Below are 22,734 nucleotides of genomic sequence, written 5' to 3'. Positions count from 1 at the left end.
TATATACCTACATAGGTAAGATTTACTACCTACTTTCAGAACAAACATCCCTACTCAATATAGGAGTCTATTCAATAATTTTATCAATAATTTCAAATGATAAAAATTAAGTACTAGTCCTTCTAGAAAAATCATGCTCACTATGAGCGTATAACAATACTCATGTCGATAAATAACAATTTATTATAAGATTTATTATTTAGACCTAAGTGTTTAATTGCACGTTTTTCCTTTAGCTTTATTATAATATTGTAATGTCAACGTTATATTCAAATGGCTTCGAAGCATGTAGTGTTTTGATATACAATAAATGTAGCATATTTTATTAACTTAATAATATTAATAACTAATGTTGAAATATCAAATGAAAACGTTCATAAAATTTCATTTATATCGCGGCTAATATCAACAATCTGTGTAAATTAAAAATATAAAAACAACGTCAAGTTTCATATACCTACCGACATTCGAATTTTAAAATATGTAATACCAACATTATTGAAAATATTATACCTTTATTTTTTTTTTATAATTATGTGTTCACAATCTAATAGCATTATCTGTACATGAAACTTTGATGTTGTTTTTATATTTTAAGCTGAAATTTTATTTGGTTATTGAAAGTCGTGACATTAAAATTTCACTAGTGACAAATTTCACTGAATTCCGTCAATTTTATAAATTTCGTTCACTAATTTGATTCGAACTTAACGTATGTTCTGTTCGTTATAAGAGTAAAATTATAAAATAACGCTACACTAATCCTGCAAATTAACATTATTAATAATTCTTATCAACACAAATAATTTCTTGTAAGCTGAACTCGTATCCAGTATGTTGACGTTTTAATATGTTACAATTATATTATTAGTGTTAGTTTTTCAAAATGTGTATGTAAGGCTCATTCGAGCTAGTGGAAAGTATGTGAAAATATTGTTAATTGCTGTAAGTTATATGACATGATGTTAAATAAAGTAAAAAACACTGTAATTATGATTTTATTTTGTCGTCGTTAATGCCTTTGCTATAAAAGTAAAGTAAAGTTTCAGCGGCCCTTTGATTCTTCTCTTGTGGAAACGCTTTAGATAAACGGAACGGATGTACATACATAAGTACCTACGCTGATCGGTTGGTGGGAGGGCTTTGTGCTAGCCCAACCTGGTAGGTATCACCTACTCATCAGATATTCTACCGCCAAACAGCAGTACCCAGTATTGTTGTGTTCTGATATGAAGTATAACTACAGGCACACGGGACATAACAGCTTAGTTCCCAGGGTTGGTGTCGCATTGGTCATGTAAGGAATGATTAATATTTCTTACAGCACCATTGTCTATGGGCTGTGGAGGTGACTACTTACCATCAGGTGGCACATCTGGCTGAATTTCATACGGCACATTCACGTTGAGGTCACCCCGCCGATGATTTATTTATTTATTGGAAAAGTTACACCATCAACTTATTACTAAGCACTTAAAATTAATATCTGCCTTGGGTAACATACAAAGTGATACGTCTTTAAAGGTGTAAACAACATTGAACAGTCTTGAACCTTCGATGAAGCGCTCCAAAAAGTGTCTTTAAAAATATTTTTTGGGGAAGAGAAATCTCAATTAAAGATACAACACACGCAGCGGCGGCCTTGGGGGGTGGCGAATAAGGCAATCGCCCGGGGCCTCTCTTGCAGGGACCTCGCACAAAAATCCAAGCAAAATTGAAATAGATTTTTTATTTAAAACTTTTGTTTTTGATCCCTATTTTTTATTAAGGTTATATAATAAATAAAGTTAGTAAAATAATGCAGAACATAATTGAAAAAAATATTATGTACTACTTAAAAATCGCACCTCGAATCACTTGAAGATCGGTTTTTTAATCGCATAATTTTCGGCCCATGCTTTAATTAAAGATTTTTGTCTAAGGACGACGCCAAAAACTTCAATTAAAAATTTATAATTTATTTACTCGTTAATTTTGTAATTCTTTCGATGTAAAATATTTTAAAAGTACTCGCTAATAATCTTATTGTATTTGAACTCCCGCAGTCGAGACCTCGGTTGCGACGATTTGCGTTGATGAGAGCGCGCACAAGTGAACCATAGCTCAGTTCCGACTTCATACAATATAAAAAGAACAAAATATTACACGGAAAGTGTTGGTTCGCGTGCTAAGTTACGGTCAATTGTCCACAACTCGTTTAGTCGAATGCGAGCAGCCAAGAGGAGCTGACAGTTGCTGAAAGCAGCAAATAATTTGTATTCTTAATAATTCAGTCATTTTTGTTTAGTGGGTCGATAAAAGCCAGTTTACATGCGCACTTTGTTTACATGATTAATTAATTATTTAAGGTAACTAATTTATTTCGTATTTTCTTGTCAACAAATTATTTTACGAAAATTAAATACATGAGAGACATCTTTATATGCAGTAAAACCAATATGCCTACATAGATAAAGTAACGAGAAAGTCAACTACGATGTGTCCTAAAAATTATTTAAAACAGATATTCCAATAGCAAAATATAAGATAATGATTTTAAGAAATACTATTCAAAACTACTATTTTTACAAAAATGCCATATTTAATTCTTCTACACAAAACATATGGCATTTTCATCTTTTTGAATTTAGAATTCGAAAACAAAAGAATGTTTTCAGATTGGTCGAATAGTTTTAATGTATCGTTTATTCAAAGGAGACAAGTCGGTTGTAAAAATGGAAACCTGAAGGTCGTCCAAAAACCACCATGACGTAAGAGAATATCGAAGCCGTCCGGCAACTAATCCTCGAAGATCGTCATGTGACATACCGTGAAATAGAGGCATCCGTGGGCATTTTAGAGACCTCTGTCCAGAATATCCTGCACGGAGAACTTGGCGCAAGAAAGTTGATGTCTTGTTGGATACCACATTCGCTTAGCGACGACCAAATTGCAGCCTGTGTTAGTTGGTGTCGCAAAACTCTGCAGCGATTCAACCGAGGAGAGTCAAAGCATGTTTATGATATGGTTAAAGGTGACGAGTCTTGGATATTTGCTTACGATCCAGATTCTAAGCAGCAGTCAACTGTCAGGGTCTTCCAGGATATGCCAAAACCGACTAAAATCATACGCTCACGGAGCACTTAAAAAAATGGTTGCCTTGTTTGAGGCAAAGAGTAGTAACGTCGCCACTATTGTACTAGAAGATCGCAAGACGGTTACCGCTGACTGTCATCACCGAATTTCGAAAAAACAATTCAAGACGTCGAGATGATACTTCACCATGACAATGCAAGTTCGCACACCGCCCGCCAAAGATATTTTTGAGCACCCAAACGTTTCAGCTCACCCGAAGACGTTGTTGACACATACAAATTGGTCATTTTGTATACCAACTTCGAAGTGGAATAAATATTTTAAACTGGTTTGAATGCATGCAAAAGTGTATTAAATATCGCGGAGAATTCTTTGAAAAATAATAAAAGGTAATCATCTATTAGATTGTCTATACTTATTTCAAAAGACAACTTAAATGGCAGCCCTCCCAACTCTCAGAGTCCCAACTCCTGTAGGCAATTAAATTTATAAATCAACAAGACATAAACTGTCTGTTTGTGGAGTTCTGTCTGTTGGAGAAAGATGGACACAATGATATAAATTTAGGTTTTGCTATAACCTCTTCGAAATCACATTTGCGCTCGTTAACCGTCTAGAAGCAGGGTAATTTAAAGATAGGTAATAATAATTTTATTGACTTATTACGGTATTTGTAGTACATAATTTTAAGTGCGTGATATGCGTAGTACAAAAATAATACCTCGTCTTCTTTTCATATCGTGATAATGTTCCTTTTACATCTCCCAGAGATCATTGAATGCAACTGCAGGGAAAGCAATGGTGGCTTTCTATTTATCTTTTGTTCGGTTTCATATCGAAGCTACTTTTAGTGAAATTCTGCGAAACCACTGAACCCTTAAAAAACAAAATAGCTTTATCTACTCGTGAATGGTTGATTCAATAAATCGCATGAAGTTTTATTTGTACCGAAGGGATATAAATACTCTGCAGCAGATAATTGACGAACTCTTGCAAAATATCTATTCTAGACGGGACAAAATTAAATCAGTCTTATTTTTTGGTGACAATACAGAGGATAAAAATAAAACCCAATAAGCACGTTTATTATTATTTATTAGAGTTAAGTGCAATAATGAACATATTAAAATGGAGACGAAATTACCATCGTCAAGTTAATGTACCAAATAACGTATCCTTTGACCGCAGATTTAAAGAGGAATATTGAGATCCACATTATCACCAGTTTAAAAAATTGATCAATATATATTCCAGTCATTTTACGGATGTAAATGGTCGTTTTTGTCCCCAAGTTACAAATGCTCGCAGTATAATATCGATCATGCACACTTTCATAATATAATAACTTTAGAAGTGTCTTCTATTTCGGGGAGCTAATAATATAGGAGCATCTTGATATTTAATTCATATAAAAATATCACCTGACGGTCGAAAGGAGTAGTTGTGTTTTGTGACGTCACGTGTCGACACAACCACGACAAAACCAAGTGTTCTTAAAAAAAATAACAGTTAAAATGAACAATGTTTCGTATTTACATTTTTCTTCTGTAGTACTTAAAATATACGATACATATGTATGTACCTAGTTCTTTCAGAACGCTTCACACACGCACCTATCTATGTACAATTTCAAGAGTACGATTTGACAAATGACAAAAGAAATTTATAAACAATGGAACTTACATCTATGAATATGGGGCGTGTGTGAAGCATTCCATAAGATTGGATTCACTTTCATTAAACCTATTTTTATTTTTTTTACATTTTTTAATTTCAATCAAGAGACCTATTTATCATATACCGGTAATCAGTGTTTTAAAAGTTTTTAGCCAATATTCGCATCGAAGTATTATTATAATTGTATATATCTGTATTAGACCGTCTAAAAAAATATGCGCCTTTACAAATATATTAAAAAAACGTACACACACTTTGGAGTTTTCTCAAGCGACTGTGCACACTGCAAAACTATTTTAGACATATAACTAATTATACCGATTAACTCTAGCTATTTAGGAAGAACTAACATCGACGAACTTAATAAATATTGAGACAAAATAAGACCTAAATTTTAAATTATTAATCAAAATGTCACATTATTTCAAACATTACAATGAATTTTTATTTTCTCGATATAAAAAAATGCAAATCAACGATCCGAAGATCCTAACACTTGCTACTCGATAGGTGAGGACATTACCAAAAATATAATACAATCCCATATGAAAAAAATAGGTATATTATTCAATATCTGCATTCACAGAAAAAGTTAGTCACCGAAGTTTTTATACACTTTCGTTAAACAAAAGGACACTATACACTACGCCGACGTTAACTTAAAAGGCCTCTGTAATAAAATAGAAAGTCTGTCTCGGCCTCGTCGCGTGACGTCGCCGACGAGCCGAGGTCGGCAGCGGGTCGCCCACACGCACACGCACTCGCACACAACCACACCAGCACTCCGGCACTCCGTCACTCCGTCACTCCGTCACACCGTCACACCGTCACACACACAGTTATCGCGCTCGCTTCCTCGCGGGACCGCCCGTGGCTGCCGAACGTCGTAATCTCTTTCACTGAAAGTGAGATAACATTCAATTAGTTACGGGTGTTATATTACAATACTCATTAAAATAGCACAGCTCTACTGTCATCTATTTTTCTATGTGGTGTTTATTTAGATAATATATACTATAATTAAATGGAGTTTACTGACATCAATCTTACGATGTTATATATACAATACAGAGCCAGATGATAATGATGATGAGTCTAAATTAATTAAAAACATGTTATTACCGTTTCTTTGTAATCGTCCCCTTTACTCTTTTGTTTTAAAAACATTCAATATTTTTAAATATTTATTCAATATATACAAAATTCACAGTTGATTGTAGTATTCCAAAAGGCAAAAATAACTCAATACATTTTTAAATTAAGCTGTCCTGAGACAATTTAATAATTTAATGAAACCCATATGAAAACGAAACAAACCTATTTTTTATTATTTTCTTTTCCATCTTATTAACAATTTTTACACAAGTTTACACGCAACGTTCAAACAATCTTCCATATAATAAACTACTATAAATGCCTTTCTATTAAAAAAACATTTTACCAATTTAAAAAATAAGTTAACCACAAAATTCTATCGATATTGTTATTAGAGATATTATTGACAAAATATGTTAAGAAAATTACTACAATTTTAATTATTATCATACCAAAAGCAATAAAAGTTGTATGTTGCAGATCATACCTAAAACGCATACATTTAGGAGGTGGTATTTTATAACAACTCTATCATGACACGTAACTCTTATCGATCATGCAAATCCAAAAGGAGCAGAAACATATTAAAATACTCTACTAAATAACTTCAAAAGACAACAATTTATATTAAGCTAAGGTGCATTTCTCGACGGCGACTCAAGGTTTCGTCGGCGATATCGGAATGGATTTCTTCTTCAACTGACCGACCGACTGGTGAGGTTTGACCGCCTGTTTACTCGAGTTCTGAACCGCATGGATAGACTTCACCTGGGACGGACAGGAGGAGGATGGGATCATAGAGGCCGACTAGGGGGGTCATTAGGGGCGGTCGGGCCGCGAGGGGGCGGCGGTACCTCGGTCTTGGGCGGCGGCTGCGCGGGCTGCTGCTGCGCGCGGCGCTGCACGGCGGGCGAGCGCCGGTCGGCGGGCGCGGCGCTGGCCTCGGTGCTCTGCTGCTTGCGCTGGCGCAGGATCGTCCAGTCGAACGTGTAGTCGTACTGGTAGTTCATCGTGCGGAACAGGATGCGGAACAGCTGCGGGCCGATACTTTGTTAGAGACGATACTCTGCTCGAGGTGGGCGCGTCCTATTCTCAATTGTGATTACTTTTTATATGGCTATACGAGATACTTTGAGATCCGATTTATCTTGCCGAATCGTTATCATTACCATACATACCGAGCAAGTGATTGCTTCTGTATAAAGTTGAATGATCCAATGTTTTTATAAAGAACAAATGAATGAATTTATAATTCAGGTTGCACGGTCGCTTGATGCCAACTTCAATGCCGTCATCGGAATATGTAAAAAAAATATCTATTAAATCTAATTTAACTAACCTGTCTAAGATACATGTAATCAGGAGCTTCTTCGAAACAAAGACCACGGCAGTAATTTAAATACATTGAAAATTCCGCTGGGAATCCCTGTAAGAGATGAAATTATGTTATAAAAACGAAAAAATAATAATTAACTAAGTAACAAAATATAAATATAATAAACATTTCACAGACATCAAAATACAAAACTGTAATTGATTGTTATAACTGGAGGAACACAATATCTATATTAATATTATAAATGCGGCAGTAACTCTGTCTGTCTATCTGTTTGTTACACTTTCACAGCAAAACAATTGCACCGAATTTGATGAAATTAAGCATACAGCAAGTGTTAGCCCCAAGGAAGAACACACGCTACTTTTTAATACCTTATCATCTAATGATCAACTCTAAAATGTGAGAGAAGTCACGGGCGACGACTAGTAGTTCATAGAATAAACAAAAACATCAATATTCAGTCAATACTTATATACAATAATTTATTGTAAAAAATCCAATAAAAATACTTACCTTGCACAAAACTTCGACCGGTGTGGACATTTTCTTCTCGCTAATACGTTCGTATTTTTGTTTCTTTGTGATAGCTTTCAAGCCTTGCCACGGCAGGGAACCTCTGCAAAACGATGCATTGATTGTGTGTTTAAAAAATTTAATCATCAAAATATTTTTAGTCGCAGTTATAAATGTGAATTTAGAGTAAAACTTACTTGAATAATAATATTAGTGCAACGTTTTTATGTACAAAAACAATTCGGACTCCAAAGATGTATTATACAATTGTTAGAATGGTCTATGCGATAAAGATATATTGTATCAGCCATAACGACAGATTAACTTATAGTATTTTTTTTAATTCTTAATTATTGCACAAAGGACAGGACAAACTCACCTATTGAAATACATAAGTACGTAGCCCATAGATTCCATGTCATCTCGCCGCGACTGCTCGATGCCGAGGTGAGCGTTGATTGACGCATAGCGAGCCGTGCCTGTTAATAGAGACTATGAGTTAGAACCTCAAAAGTGTTCAAGCAAGGAATTAATTGTTAATAATCCATTATGATTATTTGATTTGTAATTTCTGTTATTATAATACTTTTGCTTTAGTATTTGGCAGTTTTATTATTTAAATTATAAGATTCTTCAGGGCAAAGCTAGTATTAAAAGACAATGATTATTATTTTAAAATTGAAAAATAATATAAATGATCAAAGAGATGCACCATCATGTAAATCTGAACCAAAGACTGCCAGTTCAAATCAGACAAGCACCACTAATTTTCATGTCATACCACATTTGTGTTTATAATTCATCTTGTGGTCAGTTGTGAAGAAAAACATTGCATGAGAATATGCCACGTGACTGTCTACCAACCGACATAGGAACAGCGTGGAGAATTAAGCTTTTAAGCCTTCTCCGCAAAAAAAAAATTATATGTAAAAATGTATGTAGAATCAAATAGAATACAAATATTCCACTTAACTACTTGTATTCGATTTATATTTCTTTAGGTTATTTTATTCAGTACGAAATTATATTTTTGAACTAAGAAGTATTATATTTATCAAACTATCAATTCCGAATTTCAGGTTAAATTATATGCAAATAAATGTGTATATTTCTTGTTCTTTTTTTTTATTGTCAATTGCAAAAAAAAAACAATAAATTAAATTTTACAACTAAACGAACTGTAGTATATCTAAGGTATTTATTAGCTATACAGGTTTCATTTAAATTAACAAATATGATCTCAGTTTAATTTAGGCTGATACTTATTTGTGCTGTTGTCAGTACTGTATGAGCCGTACTCAATCCATACTGTTTACTTAAATGTAATCCATAATTTACACTTTATGATTACAAAAATTTCCTCAAGGTAATGTTTGTAATAATATGCAACAAAAAAATCAAGTTTGGCAGAAAAGTTTAGTAGTTTTGTTTATAAAATAATGTTGAATCTGCACTGGCTAAATTACCATTTAAACCAAAACAGCAATATCAATAGCGTTATCTGGAAATAGAATTTCGTCAATTGGCGAGTGGTTGGGCAAGGACAAAACAAACTCAACTCTAAAGTATATGTTAGAAAATGTCCGGTTGAAAAGTATGAAATATACTGACCGGTTAAGTTTTTGTCCTCGCGATAGCCGATGTGAACGCGAGTGCGGACGTCTCTGAATTTCTTGGCGAGGCCGAAGTCGATCATGTAGAGCTTGTTGCAGTGTCGCCCGATGCCCATCAGGAAGTTGTCCGGCTTTATGTCGCGGTGGATGAAACACTTGCAGTGGACGAACTCTACGCGTCCCAGCATTTGATCTGTGTCACGAGTTATAAAACACAAAAGTTCTATAAATAATGTTTCGTTTCGCAACAAACAGATTCTATGTTGGAATTTAAGTAAAATTTTATAACCCCTTAATAAAAACCGAATTAAAGTTTAAATCGAAAGTATCCAATATTTTTTTGATTAACATTGAAATGGAAATAACATCAGTTGCACCAAATTTGTTAAGGCAAATAATCTGTATTTGTATACTTAAACCTAATAAATTATAAAATATACAATATATAATTTTGTTTATTATCAAATAATATTTGGGTATATTTTTTATTAATCTTCCACAGATTTATTTAAAAGATGAAAATACCGCTATCTGCTATAATTTTAATACATGCATGACGTCTGCCTTGTGAATAACCGTAACCATGGCGAGAAAATATCTTTCATTAATATATATAGCACCCAGTAGGACTGCAATATTTCCTTGAATTTGCATTGTTTGAGCAAGTTTAAACTTTGAGGTGGAGTCAGTAATTCAAAATGGCGACCACATTCCGCCGTTAGTCGCCATTTTGAATTTAAAGGGTTTTGGTAACTAACTCTTTAATTTAAGTATTGAAATATTTTATTTTAATAAAATACTTTTAAAATAACAACTTTAGTTCTTACGACATTTAGCATGCGATTGAGATTTATGAATTATACACAAAACGCGGCAAAGTACACTTATTTTAATAGAATATAAACGATTAATGTGGAAATTAATGTATCTTACAACTTTCAATTTTATACGTATTTTTAAAAACGCTCGGGTATCCCTAAAACAAACAACACAAATTATTGAAATACTTTATGTTCTTGACATTGCACCAACTGGTAGTACATATTTATTTATTCCCTTGTGTTCACATGGAAACAAGAATACTACATTAAATTAACATTATTATTATAATATGATAATATGGGGTTGTATATAAATTAAAATGTATTTAATTGTAATACTTAAATAATTTAAATGTTATAAAAGATTAACTTACTCGCTGGCCAGTTCTTGTTTAGAATTTACATTCTGAACTGATAAATGTTCTAATATTCACACAATCATAATTAATTATTGATATAGACAAACAAAATAATAAACTTTTGATAAAAGCAGTGACAAATTAATCTTCAACTATAGATATAGAACCTGAAACCTGCAGATTTGTGCTTTTCACAAAAGGATTAAAAAAAAAACACCTTTTATACTCATAATAAGTATTGAAAATGTTACTTTTTATCAAAGAAAGAAATTAAAAATGTAGGCAAACAAATATGTTGTCTATTTATTATAAGCCACTCACCTGCAAGCATAAGAACCGTCTTGATTGTGAATTGACGCGAACAAAAGTTGAACAAGTCCTCCAGAGATGGACCCAGAAGGTCCATCACGAGGATGTTGTGGTCTCTTTCGAAGCCGTACCATCTGAAACAAATAACTTTAACTTATGATTCCCACTAATAAAATTTTACTTTAAAAGTAACACGAAGCATAGAAACTAAATAAATATCATGTGTTACTACAAAGTTTCAAGAACCAGACATCATTTTTTGGATACTGAAGAGATTTATAACCATTGTGTTAAACATTATTTGTTGGAGAATTGTAGACATGAAATATAAGAAAAGGGATTTTGTAAACATTCTAAGGAATTTAAAATTATTTAAATTGATCTTACGGCAGGCAATTAATACTCATTCAACCTACACTATAAATAGTTTAGCTTGAGTTGCTAAATCAATTATTAAATTTGTGTTTATGTACAACTTGACTTCCACTACAAGTAAACAAACCTGTTTTTAAGTTTTAATTCTATGTGTTATTATATAATATTATTAATTAATATTTATTCAAACTTATAACAAGCAACAAATTTGAGAAGGCCTTGAAACTGTTGCTAAAACTGTAATGAGGTCAACTGACAATTTACATAATATGGTTGTGAAAATCTCTTCAATCCAAGGATTTTATAAGCTTTGTTATTAATTTAAAATAACTTAATGATACATATTTATTTTGTTTCCTAATATGTTATTAATAATTGAGATATCCTGGCAATGTGCACCAACTTCAATGACTTTAAAATATAATAATATTATCATGTATGTGTCAATTAATTATGTTTAAATAAAGCCTACACAAACAAAATATATCAATTGACAGAATTGTTGTGGGTTCACACTGCAAAATCAAAAGCTAAGCTAAGTCATAATATTTTTAAGAGATTTTGCAATGATTAAAAACAATTATATTTTTACCAAACACTTCCTCTTTGCAATTTTTGATAATTTTGAAATCTTATTATTTTCCTTTAAAAATACAAAACAATACAACAGCTGTTTGATGGTAGAAAATCTTATGAGGGGATGGTATAGATAGACTAAAAAATCCTTCATTAAATTAAAAATTATCTATTTAAATTTTATCATGCTTCCTTATTTACCTGATATGTGGTATGCCAATGCCCCCATGGAGCATTTTATATACTCGACTCTCATAGAGAAGCTGTGGATGCCGCGCCTTTATCGATTCTATCTTAACAGCAACCTCCTGTGACAATTAATTACATACAAATTGTTAAGAGACCATAGTAGAAATACACCTTATCGGATACCTATGAAATGTATACCAAAGCTATAAGATAAGCAGTTTTGTAGCAATATTATAATAATTTTACTATGACATTAATTTCACTAATAAAGTATTGTGAAACAAACCTTAAAACTGCACATAGCCGTAACCTTAGCTTAAATTAAGACATGTCTTGCGAGTTGTAAATATAATATAAGCTAAAATTAATGTTAGAATGAGCTTCACAATCAATTCATATTTTTAGCTTATGGCTTAACCTCATTTGACTGACAACTCCATGGTAGTTCCACAATAAACCAACATATCTTATAGCATTGGTAAAAATTAGAACTAGAGAACTATTATCTATTGCTAATTATTTTTTTATAACATTAATGAAAATAAATGTAATTGCAGAATGTTGAGTGACTGTGCTATAAATAAGAACTTGCTTACACCTATTGTAATATACTTAAAACTTTCACAATGATACCTTTAAACAGTTACAGATTAGAACAAAAGTAAAGTAAATATATATGTAATAACTATTGACACTTTATACTATGACGATAATAGCATGATTAAAACAATTGTTTTGTATCAAGTATACTTCATATTGGCTCTAAATAAAAATCTTATAGAAACATAACAATGTATCAAATTGATTGTTGTCAGATAAATTGTGCAACAAAAAATACTCATTTCGACATAGTTATACATACATATATAATATTTTAGGAATTTGTGAAAGATTATAAATAATTCAAGTTTATTTCCTATATAAATCGTAAAAGTCAGATTTAAAAAAATATCTTATATCATTTATTTACAAACCACAATAAATAATAATATTAAAAAAGAAATGAAATTCTTAAATATAAAACCTACATTGTGGTATATTCAATATATGAAAACTTCAATCTATTGAAACGTTTTAAAATGGCTAATTACATTAAAAATATAATAAAACATACAGTATATATATTATAACTTCAGAAACATGTAAAATATAATATGAATTTGATTTGTAAAGTTATTAAAGTGAATTCGTGAATCGAACGGGCCGTTTATGAGAATCTTACTTTGTTGAGTCATAATTTTTGTTTCAAGTTTTATTTACCTCCTCCGTTCTGTCTTTAGCATAAAATATATCTCCAAAACTTCCACTGCCGATTTTGCGGATGATTTCATATCTACCATTTATTATTAATTTCGTCTTGCAATATAAAATGCGTTCGAAGGAAGCCATTTTCTTTTGCCTTCATCACTCGCTGTCACTAAACTATGTAAACTCCTATTTTAGGACACTAATTTACCATTTTAGTTTTAGTTTTTATACTTATTTAAAAATCACTAATTGTATATGAACGCTATGAAAAACTACGTAAATTAATCATTTTAGTACAAAGTGGTCATCGTCAGCTTGTACCTCGTGACGTCACAATAGCTGTGATACCAGACTTAAAATATTGAAATATTACCACTCTCAACAAAACTACCATTACGATCAGTGTTGCCAGAACGATTACTATATTGTGTTATTTTACAAACATTTCTGTCGGGGCTTTAATATTAATAATGGTATGTACTATTTTTTTATTTGTTACACCACATTAAACACTTTTGACAAAAAAAAATAACAAATCTATGGTTTTATATAAGTACTTGATGAAGTCGATAATAACGCATACGCTCTTTGTTGAAATATTAAACCAAAATTCCGAACATAAAAAAAAAACGTGGTAAAAAATAATCCAGCAGAAGACATTATTTTATTAAGAATTAAAGTATTTCTGATGGCTGATACAGAAACTTAAATCTTTTTTTTTTCTAAAAATTTAATGTTAAAATTAAGTGTGTATAAATACGCTTTTCAAAAAATGCTCGGGTAGTAAAGTTTATTATATATATCATTTTTAAGTTATTATAGAAGTCATATTTGTCATTAAAGTGAAAAAGCGAATACAAGTTCCCGGTTATATCAATAATTTAAGTAATATCACTTTCGCACTACCAGGAATGCGCTTTCGCTTCTATATTCGCTTTTATTGCTGCACTATACCAGTTTTCCGCGCGCTCCGTCTACCTTTTGTTCGTTCAACTAATCTGATCCGATAATCATTTACGTTTTTACCATAGGGCACATGGGGCATGTGCACAGGGCCCCCATCCTGAGAGGGCCCCGAAGAACCAACAATTTCATTCACACGTTTGTGCTCACGTTGACTGCTATGTATGTTTTTGAAAGTGATATATTTGTAAGAAATAACTAATATATTTATCAAAAAAGGCTGCTAATTTGTAATTTGAATAAATTTTGATGATTTTTTTAAATTAAATTTAGAATGTGAATATTTTTTTATCTACAGGGACCTAAACATTAAAGTTGACATAATTGGACCTAATAACATGAAGTTTTTGTCTTGTACAAAACTTAAGAAATTAAAGCATGTCAAAATAACCACCTTTTATTGAAATCAATATGGCAGATAAGTAGAACAAACTTTAATTTTATTTTGTCCAGCTCACATTTCAAAATGGTTAAAAATGACAAATGTAACAAAATAATTAGATCAGTGATTGGATTTTTGGAGTATGATTAGGAATGATTTAGTAGAATATTATTAAGTCTATTAAAAAGTATAAATTAAATTATACTATGCTACTTTTAGTAGTAATTTGATAGTTAAATCTAAAAATTATATTCAGGGAGGCATTTTTAATAATAGTACTATAATATTGACTTGTCCAATGGAGGTGCTATCCATTTGCTGTCACTTTCATAATTCATCAGGATAGAAAACTGACACACAGGATAAGGTAAAATATGCCGGACCAGCTACTTACATACTTTCAGCATCAGTCAAGTGCAAACATTAACCAGATCCCCAGGCTACTACTGAGATATTTTCAATTTGCAGTGTTATAAGTCACTAGTCCCACAATGCAGACATGAATGGAATTCTATTAACTTTTTTTCACACCTAAATTAAGATTGTTAAAATTATTTTATCTTCAATATGAAATGTTTTTTTTAATTTCATCATACTAATACACATATGGAGATAGTAAACATGCATTACAGCATTAAACCAAAACTAAGCATTAAAGATGTATTAGTTAGTTATCAATTTTTTATCATCTATTATTTTTGACTGTACCAAGAATACTACAGAGAAACTACATAGGATTTATTATGAAGTTTGTAATGGTGACAAATCTGAAGAGAAAAATTATATTGAAATTAATTAAAAATAAATATTAATAAAAACTGGAAATTATTTTAAAAAAACATTTCTTTACTCAATTCAAAAATTGAAGAAAATGCATTGGCATATTATAAAAAATGTATATTTTTAAATAGTTAAAATTGAAAAAAAATGTTTTCCTATCCTTCAGTACCATACTCCTATATGAGGTAGGATTTTAGGCTGATTAATATTAATAATAAATTAGACAAATGAAACTGTTTTATACATGGTCGTAGTGCTATGCAAACCCATAGAGTAGTTACCACCTGCTCATTAAAGTCTACTATAAACATCAACATCATAATAAACTAAATTTATTAGGATGCCAATGCTTATTCAGTGGTGATGACTTACTGTGACATTCTAATAGTTTCTTCATGAAAACCAAAAGGAAATGTCTGATTTCGGGCATTTTTTTAGATGGGTTGAGTTCCAGTCAACTTTGAGCACCACTGCTATAAATCATTCAAGAATTCTACCAATGATAAAATTGTTTATTTACTCTTGCTGTGATTGTTATAATTGTTTAAAATAAGCTGTTTATATAAAATCGTAACTGGCTTCGTGTTAGTGCGTGTATCATGCAAAAACATTAAATACCGTATTTCATTTTATGTTCTCTGTACTCATCATCACCTCAGCTATCGTTAATTCTGTTTTATTTGTCATTTGGCAGTCCAGACGAAATTACATTAATCCATGTTTACTAATTAAAAAGAGCTACAGATATGAATGCATGCAAATATTTATTTTAAATATTTAGTAGTCAAATTCAGTCATGTTTTGATTATTCTGTTGATTAAAAAAATATACTTAAAACACATGGTAATGTATTTTACCTCTCCAGTATATCTGTGGTTCGCCTGATATATTTCACCAAATGAACCTTCTCCTAATTTTGCCACTATTTTATATCTATCGGCAATAAATATATGCCTGAGGCTAGCCATCTTGTACTGCCTATCTCAAGTTATTTGTTGATACTATCAAGCACGTGTAACTTAAACTAATTTCTTGAAAACTCTTAATAATATACTTAATAACAAATATGAAATCTCGATCACATTTTAATCAACAAATATTTTACCACAGATAAATATAAACATCTAAAACTGTATCGTAGACTTGAAGTCTATAGTTTCATTTGCCTCTATGGAATATGTCGTAGTACGAACTCTCAACACTATAAGGCTACGATTGCACTATCAGCAAGAAACGTATATTGTAACATTAAAAAAAAATCTGGATGCTTTGAATTATTTTATTTTCATCATTAAGGGTAAAAAATACCAACACGTATTTAAATTTTTTTAATAAAATTAAATTTTCGAGTTTGACCTAACATCAATGTATTCTGTACGCGTCCGAGCGCTTCAAATTAAAAATATTTAAATCATTCTAGATTTACACAATTTTGGTACGAATGTGAGAGGGCTGAAAAAAAAAATTACGTATTCAGTTAATACTTGTACGACTAATCATTTTTTATAGTATTAAAGCTATTGGACCATTGGTATTGGTTCAAAAACCTATCATTTATTGATTGAATGATATTATCTATTGATAAATATTTTGTTGAATGCAAAATCCATTCATATCATCTCTAAATCTAACCTATCATAACCTCTTTAGTTATTATTTATTTACAGCCTGTTAAAAAAGTGGATCGTTGACCACAATAATATTGTCCTCTAATCCAAAAGCTGGAAGAGAAATCTCGTAAATTTCAAGCATAGCACATAAACCATATTACGAACATAACATGAGAACAGCAACCTATTGTTCTGATCATGACCATGTACAATAATTGTAGGCTTCTCTCCCTATATTTGTCTATGACATTGTATTCTGTTGTCTATTTGAATATCTGTCTGTCTACTGTTTGAATATCAGCCCGAAGTTATTAGTTCTACTACATATACTGTTTTTTTATGCATATAATAAGACGGTTGGAGGTTATTTGAGAAATATCACAGAAAATCCGCTATTGTACATAATATCTACTTAATAAAATTTTAAAATGACGCACAGACTAAACCAGTGGGTCTAATAGGATGAAATTTTAATGTGACTTAGGAGAGCCACTAACAGATGATTTTTCAAAAAGAAAAAGTTTGAATGATATTTCATCATTCTTGATGTTAGATATACAGACATAGATATTTTAAGTTATGTACATTATAATTTAAATTTTTTGAAAAAAATTCACCTAAGTTAAAAAATTTTTCATACAATCGTATGAAATTTTTTAATGATAACATATGAGATAATAAAATCCTTTGCAAAAAAAAAAACTTTTGTTTCGGCTTAGTAATTACTGGGAAAATCCATATCAATTTTTCGAATGTGTTTCGTGTCGTATAAGATCAGTCATGTTGGAGACAGAAATTTATCTCACCTAACTCATTCATTTGATAGTGTTACTGTTACAATTTTTGACTGATTTACGATAATTAAGCCAATTTAAATTTCCAGTCTGGTTAGCACATCATCACTGGAGTTACGATGGAGTTTATGGGCTCGTAGCTTAGTTTTTGAGTTATCTAAATTTTAAATAAGGAAGAGATCAGAATCTTAAATAGTCTGAAGAAAAGTCGTCCTGATAGTCGAAAAGACCGCTGGATTGACCAAAATGCCTGATTTTTTCTGGTATAACGTAACGAACAAATTTGTCTGTTATAATATTCCCGAAAAAATAGACAGGATTTCTAAGAAGTTTATGATAGCTAAAAGAAGATTTTGCCTTTTCATGAAATTTATGAAATAGATATGTAAATTTGGATTGGGAAGTGGCAAATGCTTTTGAATTTTTTTTCACCTATTCAATAGTATCATTTATGATATCGCTCCGATAAAAAATCCTCAATTATTAACAAGTGTTTAAAATCGAGTTTTTTTCCTGCCTTATTAAAATGTAGTATAGGATCCTTGTAATTAAAGGTCTATTTCTACACTTCCGTCGTTACGCAAAATATTTGAAAAAATATATTATAAATCAACTTCTGGTTCGCTTCGGTATAAGTACTACTATTTTACTAGGTGTCAGTCAAAAAGTGATGCTGGAATAGCACTGCTTATATACATATATACGATGCATGGGATTAATCGCATAATTCATTTGCCCTGATATATGCGTGATTTATCCAAAGCATTAGATAGTGTACTTAAAAACGAATACTATAATGTTTTTAGGAATCACTAGACAAAATTTTAATGGAATCCTCATTTATCGTCCCTGATAGACTCTAGACTAGACTAACTAGACTCCGCAGTATATGTGGTTAAAAAAAATAAACAATTAATTGATGTTGATGATAATATGCTATTGATGTAACGGCAATTTGCTTTGGGGTAAAAAAAAGCTGTCCAGTATATTTATAAACTTGGAGTTCGAGATTCCCTTCAGAATATCTTTATGAAATGTATATACCAACAGTTGCTTTGCAGTATGCTTACAATAATATAATACGAGCTGTAAAGCTTAACTTATAACAACTAATTACCGACTTCGTAAAGTCTTACTTTGTATTTCCTTCCTGGATAACAGTAGTAAATTTAAATCAGTAAGACAGTAGTAAAAAATCACATGTCAAAAAAAAAAGAAAATATATAAAGCATATTACTCAATCCAAGAGTATTAATTTAAAAAAAAAACGTCAACTTAGTATTTGTTGATTTGCAAGGTAGGATTTATATAAATTAAATTGTACATTACAGACATAATCTCTGTAATTTAAATGGTGGATAAAAGTAACTGCTGAGTTTCGTGGCAGTTGTTCCGGGTAAAATCGACTTTCCGAACCGGTAGTCGCTTTATATTTAGTAAAATACTGTAACATGACGATTTAAAAGTGCTTTTATGAGACTACTTGAATAAATATTAAATCCATAACTTGTAAATGTTATATGTTATACTGTCACGTCATAATAATTTGATAAGATTATTTATAGCTTTCGTCATATTGCGATTAGTTAGAGATTATGTTCGATTCAGCAAAAAATAAAGAAAAATAAATACTTAATAAAATTTAATAGTGTTACAAACGCGTTTTTAATTTCGCGGAATCGAAGAGTTGGTATATTTATATTGATTTTTTTTACTTATAATAATCATACGGTGATGATAAATATCGAAGCAGTATCTCTGGGTGTACAGATATAACCTATTCATTGGAATTGGGCAAAATTCATTGGAATTGCCATTGGGCAAAAGGAGTAAGATAAACAAACCATAGACTTACATATTCAATGCACTTTCTTTTGCAATAGAAACACTGTTTATCAATATTATATCATTATTTATATTACAATTTTATTTTATTTAAAAAAATATTCAATAATAAACATATCATAAGGTTATATGAAATGATCGTTACTAAATAGTGAATTACATGAACCTCTAAACTAGTATAACTATCCCACTCAGATTTCTAATTCTATTTTTATAACTGTTTCGGTAATTAAAATTTTTACTTTGATGAGATTCTGACAACTTGATATAGTCTAATAAAAGACTTATCAAATAGGGGATCAGATAATATAATATTATAAGTACATATTTCTACTATTTAATGTTGTAAATGTAAGAATCTTAAATTTAAGAATTAACAACATAAAAACTCAATTTATATTTCTCTGTCTATTACAACAATGAAGTAAATACAAGTAAACAACATAGACATACAATTCAAGATCCTGAATAACCCATAATATTTAATATGAATTGAAAGTAATAAGTAAGTGAATTTAAGTAATTAAGTGGAATAGGATTAATTATAAAAACCGACATGTATGTGAAATACTACCAATGCTTGTGACATCAGTAGTCTGAATTTAAAGACTGTGAAACTACAAACGTGTCTGCGCATTGCATTTTTACTTGCTCTTTAAATTTAATCTTTTATCAATATATTACTACAACCTTCTCCGAAATGCACAAACTAAACCAATATACCTTATACAGTATAAGGTATAAGATATTGGTTTAGTTGTTTACTTTTGTGAGCAATTACAACAGAAAATCTTGTAGATGAATTATTAGCAAAATAAATTGGATATGGAAATCTAAGGTTTGTTTTTATCTTCTCCTTCTCTGATTGTAAAAGGCTATGCAAAGCCTTTTATTTAAAGATATAAAAGAATATCACTGACATCAGAAATATCAATTTATAAATATCATACATATGTTGAAGTTACAGCTAGTAAAGCCGTTTTTTTTTCAATATTTTATGTTTCTTTTCTGTTCTGAGGGCCAAGACTAAAAATCAGATTTAAAATATTATAAGTGAACAAAACTGTACTGAATGAAATTACAATCAGTTACTGAAATTCAGTAAATAATACATATCAAATTAAATACTTTGCCTCTATTGACAATTTGAAGTTAGGTTTTTTTATTTAAGGACCGTATAATTAATGCTGCCTTTATCTTTTTGTATTATTCTATATATAACACAATAAATGTCAATGTTTGGGAAACCATCATGAGACAATCCAACACAAGATGTTTTTTGAAAAAGCTAACTATGGGTTACATTTATATAATTACTTTCCTGTAAATTATCTTCCCAAGCAAGAAAAGCGTCCATTCTAAGTTAGCCAATGATATCAAGTTGTGTCACAATATATTTATCGAATATAATATATTATTAATCCATAATCTATTTCAACCAGTAGGGAAGTAAAGCGAATTAAACAAATTTGACAATGCATTGATGTGAATCATTGTTCAAGATCTTGAATCATAATAAATTATATTTATTAATGGTTTGTAAAACAGTATTTTGATTATCGTCAAAGTTGTTATCAGAACTTTTGAAGAAAAATTTAAGTATAGGATATAAGTAATTATCTTTAGATATGCAACATATTAAACAAGAACTGTCTGTAGTATTTATGTAGTTAGAGCTATTATCAAATCAAATGGAATATGTAAATCTAAGGTTTAGTTATCTTTACTTCTTCAATAGGGTATACCATACTAGTACAACCTCAAAATACTGCTGAGTAAAACAATACTCATTTATGAACCACTAAAAATGTACATATTCAATCAAATTATAAGAAAACTATTATTTTATTCATGTGTAAATAAAAATTTAAGACTAAAAATAATTTATATATATTATGTGAAATGTTAGTGACAGAACTTTAGGTGTTTCATAACTCATATGTGATTTGGCTAACTCATAACTTTAACATTTTTGAAACCCACACATAAAATGTGTTTTATAGCAATCGTAATCTTACTTAAAGGTCATTGTTAGCTCATTCACTTCCTAATCAAAACTTGAATTAATAAATATTGACATGTGATGAAATAGTGCTCGAATAACACAGCTTAATATGACAATTGTAAAAAAAAATATATTCAACAGATGTCTTTCGGGTTTTATACTAGTTTACGTGCTTTATCTTTATATTAAATAGTTTAGTTAGGTAAACTAGTAAATTGAAATGATATCTTTTTTCACTGTTTAAAGAAAATTGACGTAAATTCACGATAAAACACAAACAACGTATTGTACTATAATATTTAGTATAATATTTTTTGTCGTATTTCTTAATTCTAGTAAATGATTAGGACTTACCTCGCCATTGGCAACGTTTATTCCCAAAAAAATTTCACCAAATGAGCCACCTCCGATTCTTCGAATGATTCTATATTTATTTATAATAAGAAGTTCTTGTCGAAAAGCGATGAGATGGTTGAACGAAGACATGTTTACGTCTTGTGTGCAATTATATTATTTTAATAATAGTTCGAATTAACACTTATACGGAGTCAAGGATCATTATTCGCTTAGTAAGATATCGACGATTCGTCAGTTGGCAAATAAAAGTACTTCGCAGATGTTTTTAGTTTATTTTTTATAGAGCAACCAAAATACTCAACACTGCAATGACACGTTTTGATACGCTAACACTTTTATTTAAATCTAGATTTATATAAAATTTATTGGATTTGTTGAACGGAAAGAAACAAAAATATGTGGCTTGTAATAATGGAAATGGCCTCCGCCCTTACGGTGCGTTCCAAATTTCCAATTTGTACGATATCACAGACTATACAATTACATGTACAGATTTGATAGATTTGTGTTGGTCATTTAAATATTACACATTTTCTATTTTAAGCTTAATAAATTGTAAGCATAATAATAAAACATTCTACCTACTTCTTTGTTAAATTTTTTCATTCGCCTATAAATACTTTGCGTTTCAGCTATACATTTTTTTATTGATTTTAAAGTGTTATCTTATGTAAAAAACGTTTAATTCGAAACTCTAAATGTATTATTATATCTTTTTATAGTTCTTCATCATTTAATATTTCTGCGTTGGTAAAAGTATGTGTACCTGTACATACTTAATAATAAAAAAAGGATAATAAAAATAAGTA

At 30.4% G+C, this 22,734-nt stretch overlaps 1 protein-coding gene across 4 annotated transcripts; it reads right to left on the bottom strand.

Moving 5' to 3' along the window:
- Positions 1–4,153: 4,153 nt before the first annotated feature.
- LOC125073219 (casein kinase I-like) lies at positions 4,154–22,374 on the bottom strand. Of its 4 annotated transcripts, none has more exons than XM_047683959.1 (9): positions 21,923–22,370; positions 11,954–12,060; positions 10,814–10,935; positions 9,311–9,505; positions 8,079–8,178; positions 7,700–7,802; positions 7,187–7,273; positions 6,702–6,881; positions 4,154–5,651 (listed from the first exon to the last, which is right to left on the bottom strand). In XM_047683959.1, exons 1-9 carry the CDS (start codon positions 22,052–22,054, stop codon positions 5,649–5,651), a joined length of 1,029 nt encoding a protein of 342 aa, XP_047539915.1. In that variant the 5' UTR covers positions 22,055–22,370; the 3' UTR covers positions 4,154–5,648. The 4 variants fall into 4 exon arrangements, with proteins under 4 accessions (XP_047539915.1, XP_047539917.1, XP_047539916.1 ...); XM_047683961.1 differs by lacking the exon at positions 21,923–22,370 and adding an exon at positions 16,172–16,326; XM_047683960.1 differs by lacking the exon at positions 21,923–22,370 and adding an exon at positions 13,202–13,542.
- Positions 22,375–22,734: the final 360 nt, after the last annotated feature.

Source organism: Vanessa atalanta, chromosome 23 (assembly GCF_905147765.1).
Source record: "Vanessa atalanta chromosome 23, ilVanAtal1.2, whole genome shotgun sequence".
Taxonomy (NCBI): Eukaryota; Metazoa; Arthropoda; class Insecta; order Lepidoptera; family Nymphalidae; genus Vanessa; species Vanessa atalanta.
Note: the sequence above shows the minus strand (reverse complement) of the source record. Positions and strands in the feature narration are given on the sequence as shown.

What these genes read in the sequence shown, in the direction of transcription:
- LOC125073219 (XM_047683962.1), bottom strand. Translation starts at nt 22,054, where the DNA reads ATGTCTTCGTTCAACCATCTCATCGCTTTTCGACAAGAACTTCTTATT. An exon ending in GTACTTATGTATTTCAATAG is followed by an intron (nt 7,803 to 8,078) that starts GTGAGTTTGTCC and finishes ATCGTTTTGCAG; the next exon opens with AGGTTCCCTGCCGTGGCAAG. An exon ending in ATTACATGTATCTTAGACAG is followed by an intron (nt 6,882 to 7,186) that starts GTTAGTTAAATT and finishes ATCGGCCCGCAG; the next exon opens with CTGTTCCGCATCCTGTTCCG.